At 42.1% G+C, this 25,607-nt stretch overlaps 1 protein-coding gene across 15 annotated transcripts in view; it reads left to right on the forward strand.

Moving 5' to 3' along the window:
• The window catches only part of stxbp5l (syntaxin binding protein 5L), a 144,069-nt gene that overhangs the window by 92,425 nt on the left and 26,037 nt on the right, over positions 1-25,607 (forward strand). For 9 of the 15 annotated variants that reach the window (XM_030428851.1, XM_030428854.1, XM_030428852.1 and 6 more), the window contains exons 8-20: positions 949-1,072; positions 4,085-4,160; positions 4,679-4,833; positions 5,018-5,090; positions 6,344-6,491; positions 6,954-7,021; positions 7,839-7,879; positions 8,342-8,556; positions 8,776-8,951; positions 9,668-9,793; positions 15,830-15,981; positions 19,266-19,334; positions 20,567-20,632. In XM_030428851.1, the coding sequence (XP_030284711.1) occupies positions 949-1,072; positions 4,085-4,160; positions 4,679-4,833; positions 5,018-5,090; positions 6,344-6,491; positions 6,954-7,021; positions 7,839-7,879; positions 8,342-8,556; positions 8,776-8,951; positions 9,668-9,793; positions 15,830-15,981; positions 19,266-19,334; positions 20,567-20,632 (1,489 nt within the window). The remainder of the gene's footprint in view (positions 1-948; positions 1,073-4,084; positions 4,161-4,678; positions 4,834-5,017; positions 5,091-6,343; positions 6,492-6,953; positions 7,022-7,838; positions 7,880-8,341; positions 8,557-8,775; positions 8,952-9,667; positions 9,794-15,829; positions 15,982-19,265; positions 19,335-20,566; positions 20,633-25,607) is intronic. The other 6 variants (XM_030428853.1, XM_030428857.1, XM_030428858.1 and 3 more) reach the window with 1 other exon arrangement.

Genomic DNA, 25,607 nt, shown 5'->3' on the forward strand with positions numbered 1-25,607 from the left:
AAGAACAGTTTGGTTCAGTAGACAGAGCTACAGACACAAAGTCCAGCAGAAATAAAAGCTAAGCCATTTGCAAGTGTTTAACTGTCAGTACAACTCCAAATACAGATGTGCGGTCCTCACTCCTGTGTTGTGCTGCAGTGGGTGTTAAAGAAATTCAGTTGTTTGTAATCTTCTGTGGACGTATCTACTAATAACCTCTCCAACTGTGGCCTGAGTCATCCCTCTTGGAACATTGTCATATTGGTGGTGGGTGTTGGAGTGTAAAAGCCATTGAAACAACACTGAAATTAAAAAGGGATCATCAGGTTGGTACGTTTAAAAAGGCAGAATAATACCTTTAGAATATCATGCGACGTGTAAAGTGAGTGATTAATACATAGCAGCAGATGGATGCAGGGTAGTGAATCGAAAGCAAGCTTGTGCTCTGAGCTTCATCACTGCTTTCTCATTTGTTGTTTTGGCTTGAAAATGACTTGTTTGCCTGCACCTAGCTGAGATATCTCAGCTTGCACATCACTGAACAGAACAAGACTGAATGTCACTTTTTAAAACTAGAAAGCTACCACAGTCATTAATACATTATCACAGCCGCAAAGATATGTTGTCATTTTGTGGTACATGCAGTTGAAATCTTGCTTGGGGTCCCAATACTGTCTCCTTGTCCACATTGGGACTGTGCAGAACAGCTTTTATGGTATTTATTTATAACATCATACTTAATTGAGCTTAACGCTTGTACAGAAGGGGCAGATGTGGTTTGTGTGGCTTTGAATATTGTCTTTTATTCAGCACTGAATTTGGATAAAAGCATCAATTATAAGCCATCCTTTAAACAAAGCAGTTTGTTCTCTGATAATACATAATTCAGTTGAATCTTATCTCAAACATTTTGACATACTGTATTTATCAAGTCTCTAATAATCCATTTCCTCTGTCTGGTTGTTACAGGCTATCCATTCAGTCGGCTGGCACCATGAAGGGAAGCAGTTCATGTGCAGTCACTCAGACGGCAGCCTGACGATGTGGAATCTCAGAAACACCACCAAGCCATTCCAGGTCACCTTCCCTCATGGTGAGACACACACGATGTACTTTACTTTCTCTTTGAAGTACTAATGATGAAACTTTGATAATCCCATGCTGGTAAAAGTAGGTAATTGGGGTTGCTCTTAATAAAGACATACAGACAGACAGAAAACATACCTTAAATGAGGATCAACCTCTGATTTGATTTATTGATTGCAGATTTTTTATTTAAATTATGTGAGAATTTCGGTTATGAATATTTGGCACTCAGGCGAGAATACTTAAACACAAATTTGATTAAATGATTTGAATGTAATCTTCTTCTGTCTAGGCCTCCTTTTTTCTCTCTGTCTCTAGTGAGGGAGAGGATGATGGTGTAGTGGTTTGTGTGCTGGCAGGGCATCCTGACCTTGTCAGATCTCTGGTGATGAATAGTCCCCTTGCTGTGAGCTGTGATCTCAGACAAAATCACAAAACAGGAAGGCGTGATGGAAAGACGTGGGCGGTGAATGTTCGGGACACGGAAACAGGCCTTAGGACGTGGTTAAATACAGCAGATTGTTTATGTCCCAGATATTTGTCTGCTTTTTGGTATTACAACTGGCAAAAGTGAAAAGAAAAGGACAGAGGGAGCTGCAAATGAACAGAGGTGAACTAAAGCTATGAGAGGAAAAGAAGAGTAAACATGTTATCTCCAGGGGATGAAACCATCTCCCTCTGTTCTAGTGGCAGATAAAATAACTTATTCTGTCACAAAATGGATAAATGAACTGATTCTGGCAGGGCATTGTATCACACCACCAGACCCAGTTTGGCTGGCTGCTTTGCCTGCTGGATGCTGCTGTCACTGGCTGTGCTATTTGTTGTGCTCAGATGTCATGCTGTGAGCTGGAGGAAAACTGGGGGCTTGCTGCCCGCCTCAGTCTAAACCTGCTGGAGGAGCTCTCACAGAGTAATGTTTGTTACAGCTGATAATGTCACAGCAAAGTCATTAGCCATAGCAATCATCCAGCCTCGTTTTCTTTTAAGTTCTAATTGAAGCCAGAAAACATTGTATTTGTAACAGTGTATTTGTGAGACTGGGCCAGGTGTTCCTTACAACTGAAGCAACTGGATGAAGAAACATCGTGCTAGGCTAGGATACTTGTTGAGTATTGGTTAGGCTCACTGTTAGCAAAGATAAGTGTAAATACATCTGTTTATTTGAATTGTGGATTCTTACAGATAAGTCATGTTTTAAAAGTGGAGCATAAACACACAGTGAGAAGAAATAAATCATGTATACATTATTAAAGATGCATTGATAATAGGTTTATAATCACATCGTAGCCCTCTGAACTTTGAGTCATTGTTGTTGTTGTTGGGCCATAGCAGTCAGGGTTTTAGTTAATTTGTGTCTTTGAGGGACAAATGAAGAAACAGCTGCTTGAGCTAATGATTGCACCAATGAATGTGGACTGTTGTGTAACCGAAGGGAAGGAGGAGACTGACAGCTACAAGGTGAAAGGACACAGAAGGTGGAGAGAGCAGAAGAGGCAGCGGCCACTTTCTTTTCTGAGGAAAGACAACTGAACAGTAACACATCAACAAACAGGATAACAAAAACACAGTCAGAAATTGAAAAAATAAGACAAGTTAAATCAACTTTCCTCTCTTGCAGCTGAAGTTATATGCAACCGAATTATCCTTCACATGTCCAAATGCAAAGACTACAAAAGTAGTCAGAGTGTGCAGCGATTTACATGTACCAATAAATGCTGACCATGTTAAGTGTCAGGGTAAATTGTTGTCTTGGTTTGACCAATATCAAGGCATTACCAAGAGGTTTAGCCATCTTTTTGGTACTCCCTTTGCCTTCTCTCCATCCTCTCCTGCTTTGACATTTCAGTGTGTGTTGTAATCCTGAACCTTTGAGCCTGTTCAGTGATGATAAGTCACCATTTCCCAGAGCTTTAGCTGCCTAACAGAGATTGTGGATACGAGGTGTATGTGTAAACAACTTGAAACCACCTGAAATCTCATGTACGGAACATAAAGTGTATAAAGGTATATGTAGGAAGTCTTATATCGGCCAGATGATATTACATAATGAAAAAATTTTTACAATGAACTTTTGCAAATGCTAATTTCCACCTCCAAAACTGTATTGTATTCAAAATCTTCACTCCTGATTCTATGAAGCCAACCGAAATCATATGATTTAATCAGTGTTTAAAAAACCATCATCTTTCCCAGTCTCAACCAAATTTTTAGTAAGAAGTAATGTTCAAATGTTCCCTTTGTACCGTTTTGGAAAAGAATACAAGAAAGAATACATTAGAGCTCTTGCTGCAGGACTAAGAAGGAGTAAGAATTATAGAGCAGCACAGGTACATTAGAAGATGTCAGTAGTCGTATTAAATGCTGGATTTATGTGTATGTTTTAAAGTGCTCAGAAATGCTTTGTTTAGACTTCTGTAACACAAAATTAATGTAATACTTGTTATAACGCACCATAACGAAATGCAGTTTGTAGTCTCTTGATGCCACTACTAATAATAGAAAATGTATGAATATAAATTAATAATGTATACAAAAAATAAGATTTTTTTTAATGTTTGAGTGCAAGGGATGAGTTCAGGAGTCAGCCTGTGTTCTATCATAGCCAGACAGATCTCGACAACTCTGTCACTGCCTGAGGAAAAAAGCTGCCCTGTAGTCTGGTGTGACATCAGTGGATACTTCTGTAATTGCTTGCCAGATGTCAGCAGGGTGGCTGGGGTGGGTGATGTCTTTTAGTATGCCCAAGAACTGAAATCCAAGGACCCTTCCACTTTGAATTTTTGAAATGATAAACATTAAATAACTTAACCACAGTGTGCTTATGATATATTTAACTGAATCACACATAAGTGGAACTGACACCAGTCTGAGTTAACATAAAAACTAACCTGATCAAACTGCTTACATCTCAAAAAGTGTGTATCAGTTTTGGAAGGACTGGAAGGGGACGTTAATGGTGCTGTCTTGAAATGTTTGAAATGTTGTCCAGTATTTCACAATTTTTGTTCTAATTCAGGAAAGATACAGAAGGATGGGAGAAAGGAGTCATGCAAACCCATACTCAAAGTGGAATACAAGACTTGTAGGAACAGGTTTGTGTACATATGCAAATATTGCCTGATTTCATTAAGTCTTAAGCTTCATGATTACACTAAATCATCATTTAACTTCACATAAGAGAAGATTTTTCCCTGGGTTATTTCATTATGTAATATATTGACAAGACACCCCACTGGGTTATATTTACAGTATGGGTAATCAAAAGACAAAACTTTTATGGTTTATTATTATATTATTATTATATGATTGTTGCCTCTCAAAATGTGATCATTGGGCAGGGAGAATGAAATTACACACTTTATTTACAATAACTTATACATGCTAATGGTAATGAATTTAACATTTTATAAAAAGAAAAGAAAATCAAGAACAAATCTACATATCTATATGCATGTCGATGTCATTAATTAATGTGTTCATACATTTATAGTTTAACTGACTGATTAATTTATTCATTTATTCTGTCATTTCATTATGTGGCTGTTCAGTTTGACCTATTAACATTGATCTGACCAAGTCTTCCTAATGTCCTGTTTTCCCCCCACCACAGCGAGCCTTTTATTATCTTCTCTGGAGGTCTTTCATATGACAAGGCGGGACGGCGGCCAACGCTAACCATCATGCACGGCAAGGCCATCACTGTGCTCGAGATGGACTATCCTATTGTAGAGTTTATGGCACTCTGTGAGACTCCTTACAATAACGGTAAGGATATCCAAAGACTGTGATTAAACTGGTGTCTGATATCTTATGGGGTTCTGGATATTTTCTTTTGTATCATCAAGAGGACTGTGGAAAAATTAATTATTATCCTAAAAATAATAATAAAAAGTCTGTCTATATGTGTTGTTGTAGCATGATTCTCTTCAGTATGGCTTTTATCCTACAGAGGTCCAGGAGCCTTATGCAGTGGTTGTGCTTTTGGAGAAGGACTTAATCGTGGTGGATCTGACACAGAGCAAGTATGTGTTCCATATATATGAACACACCTTCCAGCAGCAAAGCAGCACATGACTGATAGCAAAATGAGAGCGTCCTATCATGTCAACTTTTGACATGAGACGATATCACCTGTTGTCACCTAAGGGAGGAAAAACACTACCATTTATCCATAAGCCAAACCTGCCGCAGTCAATAACAAGATGAAAGACTAACTCGAATCCACACTTCAGGGAGGAAGAGAGACCAGATGTTGTCCTTTTAATAAAACATGTCACTCTGCTCTCAGGGGGGAAATACCACCACTCCTGTTAAATTACTTTGTTATCACCATTGGAGGGGATGAAGATTAAGGTGAAAGGTACTGATGTGGTACAGTTTTGACAGATTAACACCTAAGGCTTCCGAATATCAGCAAAATACTATAAATTAGGCCTACAGTGTGAAGGGCATAAATTAGGTAACCAAGTTAATTAGGTAACCTAATTAAAACTGTTGGCTATGAATATCTCCTGATAGGGCTTAATGTAGCTTTAAATTGTCCTGATTGTCTTTGTTGACATTGTGAGCTCATTGATTAGCTGCTAATTTGTTTAAATTATCCATCATAAATAAGTCAGTGGCCTGCACCCAGAGGGTGTAGATCTGATAACTGATTCACAGAATGTGTCCATACACTCACGTTCATGAAGTTTACCAATGAATGAATAATTAGCTCCTCCAAAGAGGTTATCATTTTAGCTGTGCCCATGTGTTTGATGGGTGGTTGGTTTGTTTGTCAGCAGCAACTACAAAACAGATTTCCACAAAACTTGGATGGAGGATGGGTCTCAAACCAGAATAGACCCCATTCACTTTTAGTACAGTAAAGGGATAATATAGGGACAAGTCCAGGGTTTTTTCTAACTTTCTTTAGCATTGTGAGAGAAGGCATTTTTGACATTTTCGTCCATCTTCCATATAGCATGGATCTTGATGAAAAGAATCAGGCATATTTAGGTGTCTGGTGTCAATCAGTGAGCGGAAGTTGTTCTAGATTCTTGATCTGGTGAACTTAGATTATATTTAAGAAGTTATCACTGTTTGGAAATGTAGGGTAAGCAGAGCAATTAGTTTGATATTGTAGTAGGCTTGATTGAATTACAGGGGACTGTTTGGCCTTGGTATAGATGTGCTATACTGAGGGCCATTCTCTTGGTTTCTGGAATGTAAACAATACATTACAACATAAAATATCTATAACTTATCAAAGCTATCAAATGCATGTATCTTGCAGCTTCCCTGTCTTTGAGAACCCCTACCCCATGGACATTCACGAGTCTCCAGTTACCTGCACAGCCTATTTTGCAGAGTGCCCACCAGACATCATCCCCATCCTCTACTCTATAGGAGCTAAACACAAGAAGACCGGCTACAGCCAAAAGGTATGACAGGGACAACATGAGAGACAGATATGCTCCTTTTATGATGAAATTATTTCAATTTACAATGTCTGGGAAAATTGTAAAGGTTTAAAGAAAAAAATATAAATCTTTTCAGTAGCGTGCTCCAAGTCTTTAGACGTTGTTAACAGAATAAAAGTAGTGAATGTGCTTGTATAACATAACAATGTGTCTCTGCATGCTACTGATTCACCACTCACCCCAAATGAAAACATATTTCTTTCTGTTCTTTCAAGTCTTTTAGAATTCATGAAACAAAAATAATAGCTTTTAAGATAATTGCTGCTCTGAACTAATTATGGGTTACCATTAAGATCTGAGTCATTTTAATTAGTAAAATTTCATGTTTAAGGATTAAGAAGTTGTTTTGGTATAAAATTACAAGGCGGAGCCCAGTGGAAGAAAAACAAATTAGTGCGATTACTTTCTTTGTAACCATGTCAGGAGTGGCCAATCGCTGGAGGAACATGGACGTTAGGCTCCCATACCTACCCAGAGATTATCATCACAGGGTAAGTCGGAAATATATATTTTCGTCCTTAATACATAGTGACTGTTATCCCAAACTCTCAGAAGAAAATCACCCATCACAGTTAAAAAAGAAACCCACAGTAGATGCATGTTCTCACTCAAGCTACGAGAGGACAAGGTGACTGTGATTTATATTTTGTGTTTATATGTGTTTTATAAGTTTGATTAGGCCTGTGACTACCCAGCATAGAGCAGTCTGGGGCTGCAATGCATTGTAAGCTGTTGACAGTGATGTTAACCTTTTCTGAAGCAAGCACACTGGGTAGTGTCTACTCCCAAGCAACAGTCTGGAAGTATGAATTCACCATGGAGATTTTCTCTGTAGTCCCCTTCAAATGCTTAAATTCTTGGTTTATTGAAGTGTGACTGTCCCTGAGGATATGGTAAAACTTTTAACTTCAGTTTAGCTGTCAGAAACCATAAGGAATGCTTAGCTGACTATTCCTGCACAGTCTTACATATGAATTTGTGGCATTAAAGCTAAGAGTAAGGGGTGCCGTTTAGCTCAGTTGGTAGAGCGGATGTCCCATGTGCGGAGGCTTTGTCCTCGCTGTGGTGGCCCCGGGTTTGAGTCCCGGCCTGGGTGCCTTTTGCCGCGTGTCTCTCCCCCCCTCTCTCATTCCGTTTCCTGCCATATCTTCAGCTGTACTATCAATAAAGCCGATAAAAGGCCAAAAAAATATATATATAAAAAAAAAAAAAGCTAGGAGTAAGCATAAAAACTCAACATATTCCCCTAATTTCCTGATTTGAATGAATTTTGCTTAGAGTCAAAAAAAAATATTCCTCTTTTTTCAGACATGCTGACGGATCTATTAAGTTTTGGGACGCATCTGCAAGTAAGTACATTCTCTAAGCTTCTCTGTCTTGCGTGAGCTTCACTGAAGTGATTAATTTTGTTCAATTCAGGTTTTTTTGTTACACAGCATGCTCGAATAAACAATATTTTTTCTGAATTCCATCATGAGCACTTTCGCATCGGTGATGGGCTTTGAACCGGGGAGAAAAGAGAAATTGTAATTGTTCTTTAAACAGTTAAAATTTCTGTGTTATCATCATGAAATAATCCTCAAAACCAGCAGTGAATTCATCTTACCTTAATGTTTGTGTAGCCATGTCCAGATAAAGGATATGCACTCATACCACAGTCAGTTAAAGACGAACATTACAGTCATACTGTACTGTTGCACTGGGTGATGTAATCCTTCATTGCATAGGGGCTTTGAATCTCGTCAGTATCATATTTTTTCATGATTGGTATGTGGTGATATTTACAGTATTTGCAATATTTCTCTAACCAGTCACACTACAGATGTTGTACAAGCTGAAGACTTCCAAAGCGTTTGAAAAGCCAAAGCAAGGTGAAGGCCGGGCGGCCGAGTTGGTAGAGGAAGACCCCTTCGCTGTTCAAATGGTCAGCTGGTGCCCTCAGAGTCGCATCTTCTGTGTGGTTGGCATTTCAGCCCACATCATCCTGTATCGCTTCAGCAAATATGATGCCAACACTCAGATAGTGGTGAGTGGGATTAGAATCAAAATTCACAAGTTTCAGGACTGCAAGAAAGTACAATGATATTCTCTCAAACTGCTGCTTCAAAATCGTAAGTGATTGTCTTTTTCACAGTTCATCCCATTTTGTCAGGCACCTGAAACTGCATGACAGCGATTCAGTGGATAAGGTTAAGCAGCTGGCTGTTACGATTAATCTGTACTTTTGTATCTTTGTCATCCTCAGTCATTAGAGGTGCGCCTACAATGCGAGTCAGAAGATGTCATCTCTCCATCCGAGAATGAGAACAATCCCTGCTTCACAGAGTCCGGCTCCCACTCACCCCAGCCCCACCAACAACATCCACCTAGCCCTGGCAGCAGGACGCCTGAGGGTAACAAAGACAGCATCCCCTGCCTTAAGTAAGATCTCCTCAAACAAATTATAGTTTACAACACAAATATATTTTAACAAATCATTTTATCAGTTTGCCAGGAATAGTTTTTTTTAACATTACTAAAAAGCACAGTTGTTGGAATATTGGCAAAACAAATAGCTTGTGATGAAGAGCCTCTGTGAGGTGTCATTTGTAATCAGACTGAATATTTGTTGTGGAACAGCAGAAAAATACTTCACTGCTGTGAAGAAATAATTCAATAGTCACTATGAAAGAAATGATAAGATCTATTATCTTTTTGTTGCTGCTTGTTAGTTTAAAAAGTGGCTCAACTCATGTGAAACATTTCTCGAAATCTTAACTGGCTGCACCTTAGTCTATACACTACAGTGTCCTTTATAACGTGGAAGGGGATGAGGGTGTAAACAAGCAGAAACATATATACATATGTTCAAACTATGCTGTCATCAGGCATTTGTTGCTTGGATTTAATGTAAGTGTTGCGGCTGTGGCTCAGGGGGTAAAGTGGTTAGTGCACTTATCAAAAGGTTAGTGGTATGTTTTGTGAAGGGCTGAGCAGCAAAGTACCATGGGGCATTAAAATGTGTACTAGCTGTCTGCCTCGGTTAGTTGGCTAGTTTTCATGATGGAAGCAATCATGTTTGTGTGTCTCTTTCTCACTCAGTACTGTATGTATTTTACACAGTAGATGTCTAAACTTTTCTTGTGTATCTATTTCAGAGTTAAAGACCGGATGGTTCGGGTCCCTCCCGGCTACCAGGCAGAGCTGGTTATCCAGCTGCTGTGGGTAGATGGAGAACCTCCACAACAGATCACCAGCCTGGATGTCAACTCTGCCTATGGCCTGTAAGTCTCCTGATGCGTTGCAATCTGCCTGTCCATCTGTGTGACTAATCATGTCTCTGTCTAGATCAGGAATATTAACATGAACATAACAGAATTTTACAGTATTTGTCAGTGTTGATCTGTTCCATATCTTTGCTAATCAGCAGTCAGTTCAGCAATCCTTGTTTTAGTTGATAGGACACATGGTTTACGGACAAAGAGAAAAAGATTCCACCTGAGAGACAAAGAGGGCTTTGTAATTGACAGCATATGAACTGGTTTACATCATGGCTCTAACCTAGTCAAACTCCAAATAGTTCTGTATATTAAAGGTGTGCCAGAGGAACTGCGCACACAGTGGTTCAAACTGAAAACTCCAGAAGGTAGTGAAGTATTAAGTTTATAGTGCATTGAATTCTGCATGGTTAGGGTCAGGGTTGGTTGGTTGCCAGAGCAACAAGATAAATGGAGATAGAAGGTTAGAATGGCAAGTCTTTTATATCAGTGTGTATGCAAGTGTATTACCGTGCATGTAGTGAGAGAGGTACACACCTGAAGCTATCGTCAACTGGTTTGTGCTTATGTAGTCATAAATTATAACCTGAGTTTAACTCAACTCAACTCAACTTTATTTATAAAGCACTTTAAACAGCCACAGCTGGGACAAAATGCTGTACATAAATAAGATTTTGATATTGGGATGAAGTGCTGGTTAATTTGGAACGTCCTATTCAGCACCACAATCCCGTAGTCAGAACTTGCCAAATTAAAGTTGAAGATGGTTTACTGGACCAAGCTGCAAGTGTAAATAGGCTTACATGTCGGAATTAGTCTTCTTCTGTCTCCTTTCTGCTTTCTGTCTTTCTTTCATTTTAGATTAGATTATTACATAATTGTTATACTTGACTTGAGTAATGTTTGACATTTCATCTACATGTCAGTTTTCACATTTAAAAACTGGTCAAAACTTGCTTTTTCGGTGTTGAAGAGAAGTTGAATGATTCCCTGAGCCCTGCAGTGCTTTGAGAGACCACCACAGGTTTACTGTGAATAGAAGTTCTGTTGGCAGAAACCAAATAAAATCACAGCTCTGTTTGAAGGGCTCTTTAAGGGTCAAAGCAAAGCATTCATTTCCCATCCATCCATCCATCCATTTTCTTCCGCTTATCCGGGGCCGGGTCGCGGGGGCAGCTGCCTGAGCAGGGACACCCAGACTTCCCTCTCCCCGGATACTGCCTCCAGCTCTTCCGGGAGGACCCCAAGGCGTTCCCAGGCCAGCTGGGTGACATAGTCACACCAGCGTGTCCTGGGTCTTCCTCGGGGTCTCCTCCCGGAGGGACATGCCAGGAACACCTCCCGAGGGAGGCGTCCCGGGGGCATCCGAAACAGATGCCCGAGCCACCTCAGCTGGCTCCTCTCGATGTGGAGGAGCAGCGGCTCTACTCTGAGCTCCTCCCGGGTGACAGAGCTCTTCACCCTATCTCTAAGGGAGCGCCCTGCCACCCTGCGGAGGAAACTCATTTCGGCCGCTTGTATCCGGGATCTTATTCTTTCGGTCATGACCCAGAGGTCATGGCCATAGGTGAGGGTCTGAACGTAGATTGACTGGTAAATCGAGAGCTTCGCCTTTCGGCTCAGCTCTCTCTTCACCACGACAGACTGATACAACGACCGCATTACTGCGGCCGCTGCACCGATCCGTCTGTCAATCTCACGCTCCGTCCTTCCCTCACTCGTGAACAAGACCCCAAGATACTTAAACTCCTCCACTTGAGGCAGGAACTCTCCTCCCACCTGGAGGGAGCAGGCCACCTTTTTCCGGTCGAGAACCATGGCCTCGGATTTGGAGGTGCTGATTCTCATCCCAGCCGCTTCACACTCGGCTGCAAACCGCCCCAGGGCATGCTGGAGGTCCCGGCTCGAAGGAGCCAACAAGACCACGTCATCCGCGAAAAGCAGAGACGAGATCCATTGGCTCCCGAACCAGATCCCCTCCGGCCCGTGGCTGCGCCTAGAAATTCTGTCCATAAAAGTAATGAACAGAACCGGTGACAAAGGGCAGCCCTGCCGGAGTCCAACATGCACTGGGAACAGGTCTGACTTACTGCCGGCAATGCGAACCAGGCTCCTGCTCCGGCAGTACAGGGACTGCACGGCCCTTAACAGAGGGCCCCCGACCCCGTACTCCCGGAGCACCCCCCACAGTATGCCACGAGGGACACGGTCGAATGCCTTCTCCAAGTCCACAAAACACATGTGGACTGGTTGGGCAAACTCCCATGAACCCTCGAGCACCCTGCGGAGTGTATAGAGCTGGTCCAGTGTTCCACGGCCAGGACGAAAACCGCATTGTTCCTCCTGGATCCGAGGTTCGACTATCGGCCGAATTCTCCTCTCCAGTACCCTGGAATAGACTTTCCCGGGGAGGCTGAGGAGTGTGATCCCCCGATAGTTGGAGCACACCCTCCGGTCCCCCTTTTTAAATAGGGGGACCACCACCCCGGTCTGCCAGTCCAGAGGCACTGTCCCCGACTGCCACGCGATGCTGTAGAGACGTGTCAGCCAAGACAGCCCCACAACATCCAGAGACTTGAGGTACTCAGGGCGGATCTCATCCACCCCCGGTGCTTTGCCACTGAGGAGCTTACGGACTACCTCAGTGACTTCGGCTTGGGTGATGGATGGGTCAACCTCTGAGTCCCCAGCCTCTGCTTCCTCTATGGAAGGCGTGTCAGTGGGATTGAGGAGATCCTCGAAGTATTCCTTCCACCGCCTGACGATGTCCCCAGTCGAGGTCAACAGCTCCCCACCTCCACTGTAAACAGTGTTGGTGGAGGACTGTTTCCCCCTCCTGAGGCGCCGGATGGTTTGCCAGAATTTCTTCGAGGCCGACCGGTAGTCCTTCTCCATGGCCTCCCCGAACTCTTCCCAGACCCGAGTTTTTGCTTCCGAGACTGCCCGTGCTGCCACACGCTTGGCCTGCCGGTACCCGTCAGCTGCCTCAGGAGTCCCCCGGGCCAGCCAGGCCCGGTAGGACTCCTTCTTCAGCTTGACGGCAACCCTTACTTCCGGGGTCCACCACCGGGTTCGGGGATTGCCGCCGCGACAGGCACCGGAGACCTTACGGCCACAGCTCCGGACAGCCGCGTCAACAATGGAGGTGGAGAACATGGTCCATTCGGACTCTATGTCCCCAGCCTCCCTCGGGATCTGGTCAAAGCTCTCCCGGAGGTGGGAGTTAAAGATCTCCCTGGCAGAGGGTTCTGCCAAACGTTCCCAGCAGACCCTCACGATACGTTTGGGCCTGCCAGGTCTTTCCAGCTTCCTCCCCCGCCAGCGGATCCAACTCACCACCAGGTGGTGATCAGTTGACAGCCCCTCTCTTCACCCGAGTGTCCAAGACATACGGCCGGAGGTCAGATGACACGACCACAAAGTCGATCATTGACCTCCGGCCTAGGGTGTCCTGGTGCCACGTGCACATATGGACACCCTTATGCTTGAACATGGTGTTCGTTATGGACAAACTGTGACTAGCACAGAAGTCCAGTAACAAAACACCACTCGGGTTCAGATCGGGGAGGCCGTTCCTCCCAATCACACCCCTCCAGGTAACACTGTCATCGCCCACGTGGGCGTTGAAGTCCCCCAGGAGAACGACGGAGTCCCCGGTTGGAGCACTCTCCAGTACCCCTCCCAGGGACTCCAAGAAGGCCGGGTACTCTGCACCGCTGTTCGGCCCATAAGCCGAGACAACCGTGAGAGCCCTATCCCCGACCCGAAGGCGCAGGGAAACGACCCTCTCGTTCACCGGGGAGAACTCCAACACATGGCGGCTGAGCTGGGGGGCTATAAGCAAGCCTACACCAGCTCGCCGCCTCTCGCTGCGGGCAACTCCAGAGTGGAAGAGAGTCCAGCCTCTCTCAAGGAGTTGGGTTCCAGAGCCCAGGCTGTGCGTGGAGGTGAGACCGACTATTTCTAGTCGGTACCGCTCAACCTCCCGCACCAGCTCAGGCTCTTTCCCCCCCAGTGAGGTGACATTCCATGTCCCCATGGCTAGAGTCACCATCCGGGGATCGGGCCGCCGGGGCCCCCGCCCACGACCGCCACCCATATCCCTCTGCACCGGCCCCTTCTGAACCCTCCCGCGAGTGGTGAGCCCACGGGAGGGCGGGCCCACGTTGCTCGTTCGGGCTGCGCCCGGCCGGGTCCCGTGGGCAGAGACCCGGCCACCAGGCGCTCGCCTGCGAGCCCCAACCCCGGGCCTGGCTCCAGGGTGGGGCCCCGGTGACGCCGATCCGGGCGACGTGCACGTCCTTGGTAGTAATTTCCCATTCCATTCATTTCCCTCTCTCCTTTAAAGCTCCTCACTGCTTGAATAGAATTGAGGAAATTGATTAATTTGGTTTTATTCTTTTTCACTTCCTCCCTCTCGCAGCTTTTGAAAACACACACACTTGCTCACATTTAGACTCAAACACAAGAAAAATGTAAAGTTTATGTTTCTTTATACTTAACTTTAGTATTTGCTGTACTCAAAGCAAAGCAATGAATATTGACACAAGAAGAATGTAGTATTTGCACATCATTGACATCTATTAAAGTGGTGACAGTGTACATTATACAACACGAAAGTAGCACAACACAGTGAAGAACAGCAACATGTAAACATGTTATGTAAAGGATCTAATGAAGAATTTCAACAGCAACAAACTAGTGCAACACTGTCTTTACCAATTATAGAAGTCAGCACAAAATCACAAGTCCGTGTCTCTGGATACTGAAAATGTTTTGTATCATTTTAATGTGAGCATTATTTAATTATAATGATTTATATAATAATTGTCACTGGTTACATGAATGTAAAATCACTTAAAGTAATCGACTGATTGAATTACTTTTAAACATTCTGTAATTGCAGGAGAAAAAAACCCCCAAAAAAACAGGATAATGTTTCTTTTATCCCCACCACAGTAACACATATGACAGGACTCCTTTCTTTCTTTCTTTGCCACCATTTTTCTTCAGCTGTCAAGTCTTAACTTTGATCTATGAATGTTGTGGTTTCCCGGTAATGTCTGTTTTGCAGCTGGTGCTGTCAGGCTCAAGCTGTTGCTTGTCCTGACTTGTTGGATAAGGATAAGGTTCGGCCATAGATGCCTTTGCACTTGTCGCTTTCTCTGTGTATTTTGAGTGATGTGTTTTCAAAAGCGTAATCATGTTTGTCGTATTGAAAATTTTGTTTACATAGAGTACATGACGAACAACCCTTTCTGACACTTCCATCTGACCATGTGAGTGACAGTAATATAAAGTGAGCCGGACATGTGCTGCATGTAGCAGAGCAATGATGGACTGGCCAGCGCCATGTATGAGTGACATTTATGTATTTACTGTTAAATGCAGGGCTTATGGTCTGATCAGGGTTAGGCACAACAACAGCTTTGTTAGGTTTAGAATAGATCATGTTTTGCTTACTTGGTTCTGTCACCACAAATACAGCTATCTCATTAAAATATCCAGTTTTGTTGCCCTTGAAACGGCCATAAGAAATGTTGACATACACGCATCTGTGGTTTGCAGAAACTTAAAATGCCACAATTTTATTCTGGCAACTGGGTGGTGGGAATCCATTTGATTAGTGCCTGATCAACCAGAACATGTATTGTCAAAAGACAAACAGAAAAATGACTGCCAAGAAGTTTCTCTTGATCAGTTAAGCCAGAGGCTCTAAAGCAGCCAGGGGGAGCAGGTGGCAGTGCGGCTCAATGGAAGTCTGGTATTAATATTCAAAAACAGCAGCAATAGCAGTGTGAGATAAAGACAGAATTTTTTGACAGTAATTATACCAAAATGTCACAGATAATTTGACAGTGTTTGATAGCACCACATGTCACACCTTTAATGTCAGTGAGAATAACCTGTTGAAAAAAATCTGCCAACAGTATAATTGTCTCAGCTGAATAACTCTCTCTCTCTCTCCTCTGTGTAAATGCAAATGTCTGTGTGTGTCTGTACATGTGTACGTGCCTCCACGCTGTGTTTGTGTGTGTCCAGTTTGGCGTTTGGGAACTGTAATGGCCTAGCGGTAGTGGACTACATGCAGAAAACCATCCTGTTGTGTGTGTCCACTCTGGATCTGTATGGAGCCGCCGACCCCTACCAGCGCCTTACCCGATCCCCCCGCAGAAACAGACAGTCAACCTCAGGTAGCATTCACCTCTGGCACCCTTCCACACACACATGCACACACACAACTGTGCAACCACACACTAAGGTGTCAATTATGTAGTCATTACATCCAGATTATCATCTGTTCTCTATTCTCCTGTCCTCTCAGCTATTTTTCATCTTTCTGTTTCTTCTGTCTTCAGTCTCCTTAATCTTTTCTATCTATCTTCTATCTGTTCTTCTTTCTAAGGTGAAAAACTGATCCATCAGGCCAATCTGATCTGCCTTTCATTTATAATCTGCATCAATGATGCACATGGTCTAATTATATTTCTGGTATAACTGATCAATACCAAAGCCCTGAACCTGATCAATAAAGTGTAATCATGTTATTGGCTTCTCCTACACATTTTATCAGGATTCCACACGAGGATAAAATGATAGCTTATTATCCAATTTTCAGCCATGGACAACTACTTCAAGATACTTTTTTATGAAATAATCAAATAAAAGCATATTTAATATTTTTAAAGTTGAAACTGAACAGAACTGTATATATATGAGGTTGTTCATTTTCACCAGCTACAGTGTCACTGATCCAATGATACACAACAGTGTGTAAAATATAATTTCGTCAGGGTCCATTTGGCTACATACCTTTGGTATGTCAATTTTCTGATAATACAGTACATTCCAACTTCAAACTTTGCTTATTAAAATGTTGCTAATTGACTTGCAGTCAAGTATTTAATTGTACTGTTTTGCTACTTTTACTTACTGTAAGTAGAATACTACTCACTAAGCAGTAAATCATAAAATGGTCAAGTGCAATATCCGTATTGCAAGAAGCTTCAGTTGTTTTGTAAAGGTAAAACGTGTGTCAAACCACATTATAACGAAGCACTTTAAAGATGCCAGATGTGAGAAAAACATGATTTTGATATTTAATTTTTTGTGAAAGTGAACATTGTGATGCAAAAATGTTCATTTACACTGAGGGCTCTATCTTACGCTCGACACAAATGTGCTTACCCCCATTTGTGTGCCCCTGGGCGTGTTGGTCTTAAAGTGAGGTGTGATCAGGCACAATGATGGCATATTGCTATCTTTTAGGATAACACTGCTATTTAAAGGATGTATTATCCGCCATTTAACTAGCAAAATTGACTTGGACACGCCCTAAATGCACTAGTGCACAGCACTTCGGGCCGTCCAAATATGGCCCTTACTGTGAATCATATTGCAATATTGATAGATATTGTATTATAGATACTTATTGTTATATGACAACGTTAAAGAGGCCATTCTGCATAACAAGTATGTATATTTGATATAAAAATATACTGTGGTAGCACAATAATACACTGCAAGACTTGCCACTGCCAAAGTTTGTGTGCTCTGTCAATTGGTCTAAAAGCTGTATGACAGGCTGTTTTGCCCTGATAGAAATAAACATCTCTGGTGACCACTTAACATAACCAGATGACATATAAGGGTCACGTTTAGAGATATTGGCTATTTGGACAAAATACTGTCCATCAACAAGTAAAATCCAAAAATATAGCATCTTTATCAGCGTTCAAAAACGGCATCAGTCCAAACTTTTCCTACCTTTTTCCCTCCTGTCTTTCCTCTTCTTCTCTCACACAATAACATACAAAGACCAGAAAGCACCCGTCCATCTCAGAATGCCTGTCTTGGATCTGCACTATGATATGAAGTGCATGTTAACAGGCTGCGTGTCATTCCACATTGGCATTATTATGCATGTTGTCGTTTGATTTCTCTGTCCTTTCTGTTCTCAGTCCTGCTTGAGCATAGATCTAGTCAAAAGCCACAGAGGTCTTGTTTTACTTCCTGACCCCTGCTCCCCTTTTCTCTGCCACTGATCTTGGCTGGTGATGGTCTCTGAAGCCTCTTATTTATACTAACTTAATGTGAGATAGTAAGCCCAACCTTCCAGAAATTACAGTCTTAAACACCTTTTTAATTTTCACCTTAATTTAACCTCTTGATTTGAGGGCATAACAGCTCCAGTGGTTTAATATTTTAGATGTCTAAGGTCCTTTAAGCAATTTAAAGTACCAAGCTTTCTTGTTACATAATTCCCACAAGTGTAGCTGAGAATGCTTTACCTGTATTCAGGACTTTTGTTGAGGGGAACATCAAGGTAGATGGAGGGATGACTTTGGGCTTTCGAGCCAGCTCTTTTCACTCGCTGTTGCATAAGTGCTTTTATTGACTAGCACAGCACTTTGTTGAAAACTGTTTCCAACTTCCTCTTCTGTAAACGTCTTTCTGTGTTGGGTCTTTTAAATCAATTCCGGGACAGAATAAGAGATTAAAAAAAGACAGGGAGCCGTGCCCTTTTTCTGAACCCCATGTGGTGGTGTTACGATCTTGAGCACTTGCTGACATTAATACAATACTGGAGAATAAAACTGTAAGAAGTCAAAAGGCCAAATCTTTAAGCTGCTGGCCTCTTCTCTTTTTGTAGGATTCCATCTTTTTAGAACATAGTTTTCTGTCCTTCACACAACATTTTTAGCTGTTGTCCCCACACATATTTGTATGTGTACTCTCTATATATGTCAAATCAAAGTTAAGTGCATTAAATGATGCTTAATTATTGATTATTTTAAGTGTGTTAATCCAGTTATAGTGTGATTAATTATTAATAGCAACCTGTACATGGTAGGGCAGTAGGCCCATGACAAAACTATGTAAAAGATATACTATAACTATTTGATGCAGCAAGAGGTTTATTTTGATGCTGATGTGTTGCCAGCTAACACAGTAGTTTACCTCCTGTGCAAATGACCAATCACATCAGCGTTTCTGGCGTTTGCTGCAGTAGCGGGTATATCTTTTCTGTCCTTCCCTGACACTAACTCAGTTGCTGCTTGCTCTCACTTTCTTTTCCACTCTAAGCCTGTGTGTTCTTTTCTCTCCCTCTCCCCTCCTTTTTCCTCCCTTCCCTTACCTCCATCCTGATTTTTTTTAAAACTCTCCTTCCCCATCCATCCTTCCTCTCTTACTTTCTTACTTACCTTCACATTCTTTCCCTCCTCGTTTCCTTATCTTATCACCTTTGCTTTTGTCCCACACTACTCATACACCTCTCTGCCACCGCTTTCTCGTTCCCACTCTCCTGTCGTCTTTCATCTCTCTCTGTCCTGAATATCCACCCACACCTTTCACTCTTTATTCCGTCCCTCCATCCTTCCAACTATTCCTTCCTTCCCCCTCCTCCTCCTCCTTTTCCTCCCACCTTTTGGTGACTCTGTGGCTGCTGGTGTGGGCATGCGGGCCTGCCTGACAGAGTTTTGCATGCGTGGCCTGTCTAACTTTTATTCAGATTCAAAGAAAAGGATCCGTACATCCTATCAGAGTAAGTCAAGCCTTCCTAAAGGCTGGGGGACTGTGTGTTTGTGTGCGGGGAATTGGGGGGGTTGGGGCAGTGTTGGGAGATCAGCAGGGTTGGTAGGGACTGGATGTGGTCTTAAAGCAAAGGACAACTCAAAGAGATGATTGGAATGAATATGGTTGTTTCATATCTGTGCTGTGCCATATAAAGCAGAAACGCCCTATTCCAGTCATGTCCGACAGTATGCCCTTTGCAGAAAGAGAGCCACTCCTTTGAATCTTTTAAGTAAGGGCAGCTATAAATATTATATGATCCATGTGATTTATATTTTAACTGACGCGTAGTTAGGGGGGTGAATAAAGCCTTGTTCACCCACTGAGGCAAGAAAATATAAAATGTACGCAATTAGTTGATGATTACAAAGGAATTCTTAATGTCATGTAACAATAAAGGTTTAATCAGAGTCCTTTTCAGTGTCTTCAATCATTTGTAGAGATAGTGTAATTGAATGAGGATAAATTTGCATAAAGAAGTTTTCCTGGAAACTTTTACCAAAGAGAAATAATTAAATTAATCCCGATTTTTTGAACTGTGACGACTCACTGAGGCTGTTAATAAAGCCATAATGAGCACAGCTTAAACACCCCACATTTGTAGTTAGACTAAAACGAACAAGAATCAAAACTTTCAGCATTTGTTTTTGTTTTGTTTTTTTCAAAAAAGGGAGTAGGTGTGCGTTCTCATTCTGGCCTGTGCTTGGTGCATGCGATCGGATTTGATTAGATCCTGATCAAGGTTGTGTTTGTTCTGTTTTGTATTTTAATTGTATCATGAGATTTGCACTACATGTGAGGTTGATAATTTGATGCCATCTGCTTGGAGAGTAAAAAAAGATTTACATTTACTGAACAGATTGTAGTGCAGGTCACATCAGGATTCAGCCACTCAGCTCCTGTAAAAAAAATGAATTGTAGAAAACTTTAACAAGGGAAAAGCTAATGTGTTAATGTAAAGATTTTCCAAAATCACACCTTCACAAATGACAATTAAGTCATTGCATTGATTATGCATCTTATCAAAGATGATAAAACCAAAGACCTTCTGATAAACTGTTATCTTAAGCTCTTTCTGAGGGCTCTGTGTGGCTGACATCACCCAAGCTGACTTCTGTTAAACCTGTACAACTGACAGGGTTGAAATAATCTGACAGCGTGCGCTCTATTTTTCTTCCTCTCGGCTGCCATTGACTGCGGCAGGCCTTACTGAACTCTCTGACAACCAGCAGTCCATTGACATGGAGAGAAGCAAGTCGCCCACCTCAGGTAACCTGCTGACACACACACACACACACACACATACACACACGCACTGCTACCTTCCCTGTATGGAAATGTCGTTTGTAATTGGCACTGTGATGCGGTTGTCATTAAACGTGAGCTGTACCTACAGTATGCAGCCTGCAGGCACCTCACAAAGCACCAGAGCATCTTCACCTGATGAGAATGGCAGCTGTTTCAAATGGCGAATCATGTTTGATGTTGTTATATGGACGTATTGCATTTAAAGTTCTGAAAAGCTGCAAGAAGTTCTGAAAGTCTCATTCAGGAGAAAGTTTGGGGGGTGAAAATGTAATGCAGTTTGATTAGCAACACAGTTTGAGTGCAGCATTGTGTGGCATGTCTGATGCATTCTGTTTTTTCTTTATTCCTATGTTTTGTTATAATAGTACTTTCCATCTGCTCTGCCTCTCTATTTATGCCTCTTGGGCTTTCTTGTTTGTCCAGCTCTTCTTCTTTTTGTTGTTGTTGTTGTTGTTGCTCTTCTTCTTCTTCTACTACTCTTCTTCCTCTTCCTCTTCTTCTTCTTCTTCTTCTCCTTCTTTGTCTTTTGGACTGAGTGATACATCCTGACACTATTGTGAGGGACACAACATAGCGTGAAAGTAGCCAGTAGCTTAGCTTGTTTGGAGAGACAGATGAAAATGTAGTAAAAGCAAAGCATAGGGATGGTGTTGATAAGGCAATGGTTTGCAGCAATGGTGATAACTTACTCATGATAACTTGCATGATTTCATAAAATTAAGGCTTAAATATCTGTCTGAGATCAGATCAGAACAGTTTTCACGGCTGGTTAAATATTAATTTTCATCATCCATAATATATTATGAAAATAACTTCCTGTCAGTTAAATATTTGTTGGCATGTTAGTCTGTAGCAGTGCTTGACTTGCATTAAATGCTACAGGATGTTTAATGAAATAGACATACCTCTTTAGAGGGGAATGATGGGGAATGGGGAAGTGTAATGATTACACTTAGGAGATGCACTTACGATGATAGATCCGATGGTGGGAAGTGGAGTGAAAGAGATAATCTGTGATATGAGAGGACGGTGGACCAAAAGATAATGTAAGAGGTCAGTCTATACTGAACAAAGGTTTGATGCGATGGAGGAGAGCTGTTTATATTGTTTTGAGGTCTGTGTTGGTGGAGAAGGGGGGTGAAAGGAGAGTTTGTTTATGACTGCAAAGAAAGAAACAGAAATGCATAATAGACGGAGAGAACATTTCCTAGCAGGTGCTTTTGAATCTGTCATGGGGAAACCTTTTATCTCAGCAAACCCAGGATTTAAAGGTCAAATGGAGTGTTAAACTGTTTAAGGCACTGCCATGCAGGCGTGCTGTGTCCCTATAACTCTGTATCCTTTATAAAGCTTTACTCCCCAAACAGTACATGTTAAACCAACTAGATACATAAGTGATGTTGGTTTTGTGTGTGTAATAGATATTAGATACACTTAAGACTAGTTTATTAATAGAAAACACTTTTCAGTGCATTTTCAGTAAAGTGAGTGAAGAGTATTTGATGTTCTTTTTACATAAAACCTGTGAGGTGTATAAGAAGAGCTTGTTTTATTATCAGCATCAACACACCGGCCTGAAACATTCTATTTGGCCCAAATGTGTTTCTTACTTGTTTCAAGGAGAAGAAGAAGACAACAGTATTTATTTTTTTGATATCCAGAATAGCACTCAATCTGTTAAACCTGCGAACTAAAGGAGAATAGGATGTTTATTATCTCTTTGAACTAAACAGAAGAAGCTTGTTTTTCTCACAACCAAGGGTAGACGGCCACTGATCTTTTTTTGTAATATGAAATCATTGGCTGGAGATAAATCCGTAACATTTATTCTGTGGAATATGTAAACGGTTTGGCATGAGAGTGGTGCCATTGTGTGCAAATACTCAATTAGTCTCGTGTGTTTTTTCAGAGAATAAAAGCTTTGGGGAATTTTGCCAAAACTAAGGCACTTCATATGCTTCTGAAAAAATAATTTGACAGGGTTCAGACCAACAAGGCCCTTGCCTTCCCCCTTTCCAAGTTGGCAGTGTACCAGAGCTTTATCCCTGTCCTTACAGGTTTCTAGCCCACTTGGCTTCATGTCGCTCTGTCTGACTATGCCCATGTGGGCCTCATGGGTCCAAACCTTTGTATGATTCTAATTCTAGGCTCTCAGCTGGGACAGTGTCCATGGAAAAGCTAGCCAGAGTCACAGAGACACTCAAATGTTGTCATCTAGATTGCTATGCGTAGCCTGCTGCTACCACCATCCTTACCTACTGTAAAAAAACATCTGCAAAAAGACGGATAGATAAACAAAGTACATGTGAACTTTTCTTTAGTGAAACATACAAACAGAACCTTGTTGCATTGCAGAGAACCAGTCAACATTGAACTTTGTATAAAATTACAAATATATTCCAGCCGATGCTTATTTCAGGTATAGCACATAATTAACCATCTTGTTGCCAGGTAGCAAAGAAAGACCAATGCAGCTTATCCACAGGAGAATGAATAGTGTGACTCAACAAAATGATTCATTTTCATCAAGACACAACTTGGCAAATTAAATAGCGCAGGAGAAATATTTTATGTCCTCTTTTGAAATTTTCAGGAAAAGGATGTTCATGTTGTGTTCAGTGGAAAGTGGACAGTTTTTTATTGGAAGTGATTGCAGGTTATGAAAATAAATGGCATGCTGACTTGATGTTTCTGCTAGAGATCTGGATGTTTTTAAAATATTACATATTGGTGTATATTTGATGAGATTCTCCATACTATATGAATACTATGATGTGTGTTGATGTGTATCTGGCCACTGGCTGATAACAGTAAGCTGTATCAGTATTTTCTAGGATACAGAAATTGGTTGTCTCAGCCCAGAGCTTGTCTTTTTAAAAGCAGTCCTTGTGAGAACCCACCAGCCTTGCCATTTGAGCCTCTGAAAGAGAGCATAAGAACAGAAGAATAACAAAACCAGGACAAGATGTTCTTGGCTGTTTTGGCAGAAAGTCTTTCACCATTGTGATGTGGACTAGGTCATGGTCATTCTACCCCATTACAGGCCTGTCGTTTGCTAATTAGAGAGATGGAAGAAAGGGAGGATAATGGAGAATTGGATGAAAAGTGTATGGACAGACACAGTGCGACACAGTGTGATCAAGTGTCTGATTTGCTTTAACATTTACCCAGAGAGGGGAATAAAAGGCTGATTGGTAGAGTTCTTATACTGAGTACAGCTTCAGAATCACAAGTTGCAATCAAGATGGAAAATGTTAACAATAGCGAATAGCAAGCTGACCTCTCCAGAATCTCAAAACCTCCAAAAAATCAGGACACTTAAACTTGTTATGCTGGAGCTTGGCTGTGTGCTGCTTAATAGATGAAGAGTTCATAGTTTGTTCCTTCTGCTGCATATCAACTTCCATCTTCTTTGGCCTGAAGAGGCTGCCTGGTTGTCCCTGGCACCGAGGCATGCTGTTCCTGTTCAAGACCATATACAGACTGTGGACAGCTTATTAAAGAAGCCAGCCATCGTCCTGATTCACCTTGTGTGTCAATAACTGCAGTCGTCTCTCCCACCTCTCCTTTACACATCTTCCCCTGTCTTTTTCTGACCTTCCTATCTTCCTTTTGTCATTAGGCCCTGTAATTGGCCCTTCTCCTGTCTGAAATCTGTCTCCCTCCACACCCTTTCCATTGTCTTCTTTTTTTATGTACCAGGGTTTGTTGTTTTGCTTTAGGGTTATGTGTTACATTTCTTCAAAGAACTTTACTCCATGTGTGGCTGCAGAAAGGCTTATCTGACCAAGCTCGGTAGTGAGGTGGACTAACAAGCTGAGATGCCAGTGATCGGTGTCTGACCCGGCAGGATATATATTTAGCTGTGAGCACTTCACAGGAGAGAGGATGGCTGAAACTATACGTTGCCACCTGCTCAGTTCCATGCAACACACACCATATTTCTACTTATAAATCAGTATAAATAAGATACATAGACATGAACATACACACACTAAAGTAGAGTGTAACAGTTTAGTGGCAACCAGAGACAAATGGTAAGAAAGGATAGGTGGGAACAAGTGGTTGGTGCTTATAGGGGTAATTCTCCCAGATTACCTCAGTCAACTTTAGTAGGGGTAGCAACAACACTTTAAATAAAATCTACACTTGCTGTGTCACAACAACAGCCTGTCAGCAGGTCTTCTGTTAGTGTTCCCACTTTCTCCAATCTTTTCAGGCACAGCCTCAGGTGCTTGGTAACAAACAGGGACACTGACAAAAAGAGAGAATATCGGCACTCTGCGGCTGGGTTTGCAAACTTGAGCTCTCCATTAAAGGAGAACTTCGGTCGATTTAAACATGCAGCTTCATTGCTCAAGCTACCCTTGACTTGTGAGTACCGAAGACGCGAACAAATTTGGTCCAGCCATTACAGAGCTCCGTGAACGGAGATGTAGCATTGAACGCTAACTGCATGGGGTCAGAACTTCACGCTGTGTTTTAAGCATCTTAACATGCTCCACATCTCACACCAGAAGTTATGCAACATCAGCAGACACCTTAGCACACAGCACTGTAGCGTGTATGACTCAAACTGAATAAAAAAGTAGTTAAAATAGTGTGTTTGTGCAAGCAGCTACTTACCTGTTTGTTGACATCCGTGTGTTCCGGTAGCTAGACCAAACTAGTCAATCCGTCGAGCGTGCACTTACTCCCTCACTGGCGGAGACGGAAACGTATTCCAGCATTTTCGTGTGTATGTTCATAATGTACATGTCCATGTTACAACCTGTCATGAGCCATGAGCCTTACAATAGCCTGTTAAGCCTGTTAAGTGCACACTCGGTGGATACGCTAGTTTGGTCTAGCTACCGGAAGACGCGGATGTCAACAAACAGGTAAGTAGCTCCTTGCACAAACACACTATTTTAACTACTTTTTTATTCATTTTGAG

This window comes from Sparus aurata, chromosome 9 (genome assembly GCF_900880675.1).
Source record: "Sparus aurata chromosome 9, fSpaAur1.1, whole genome shotgun sequence".
Classification (NCBI taxonomy): Eukaryota; Metazoa; Chordata; class Actinopteri; order Spariformes; family Sparidae; genus Sparus; species Sparus aurata.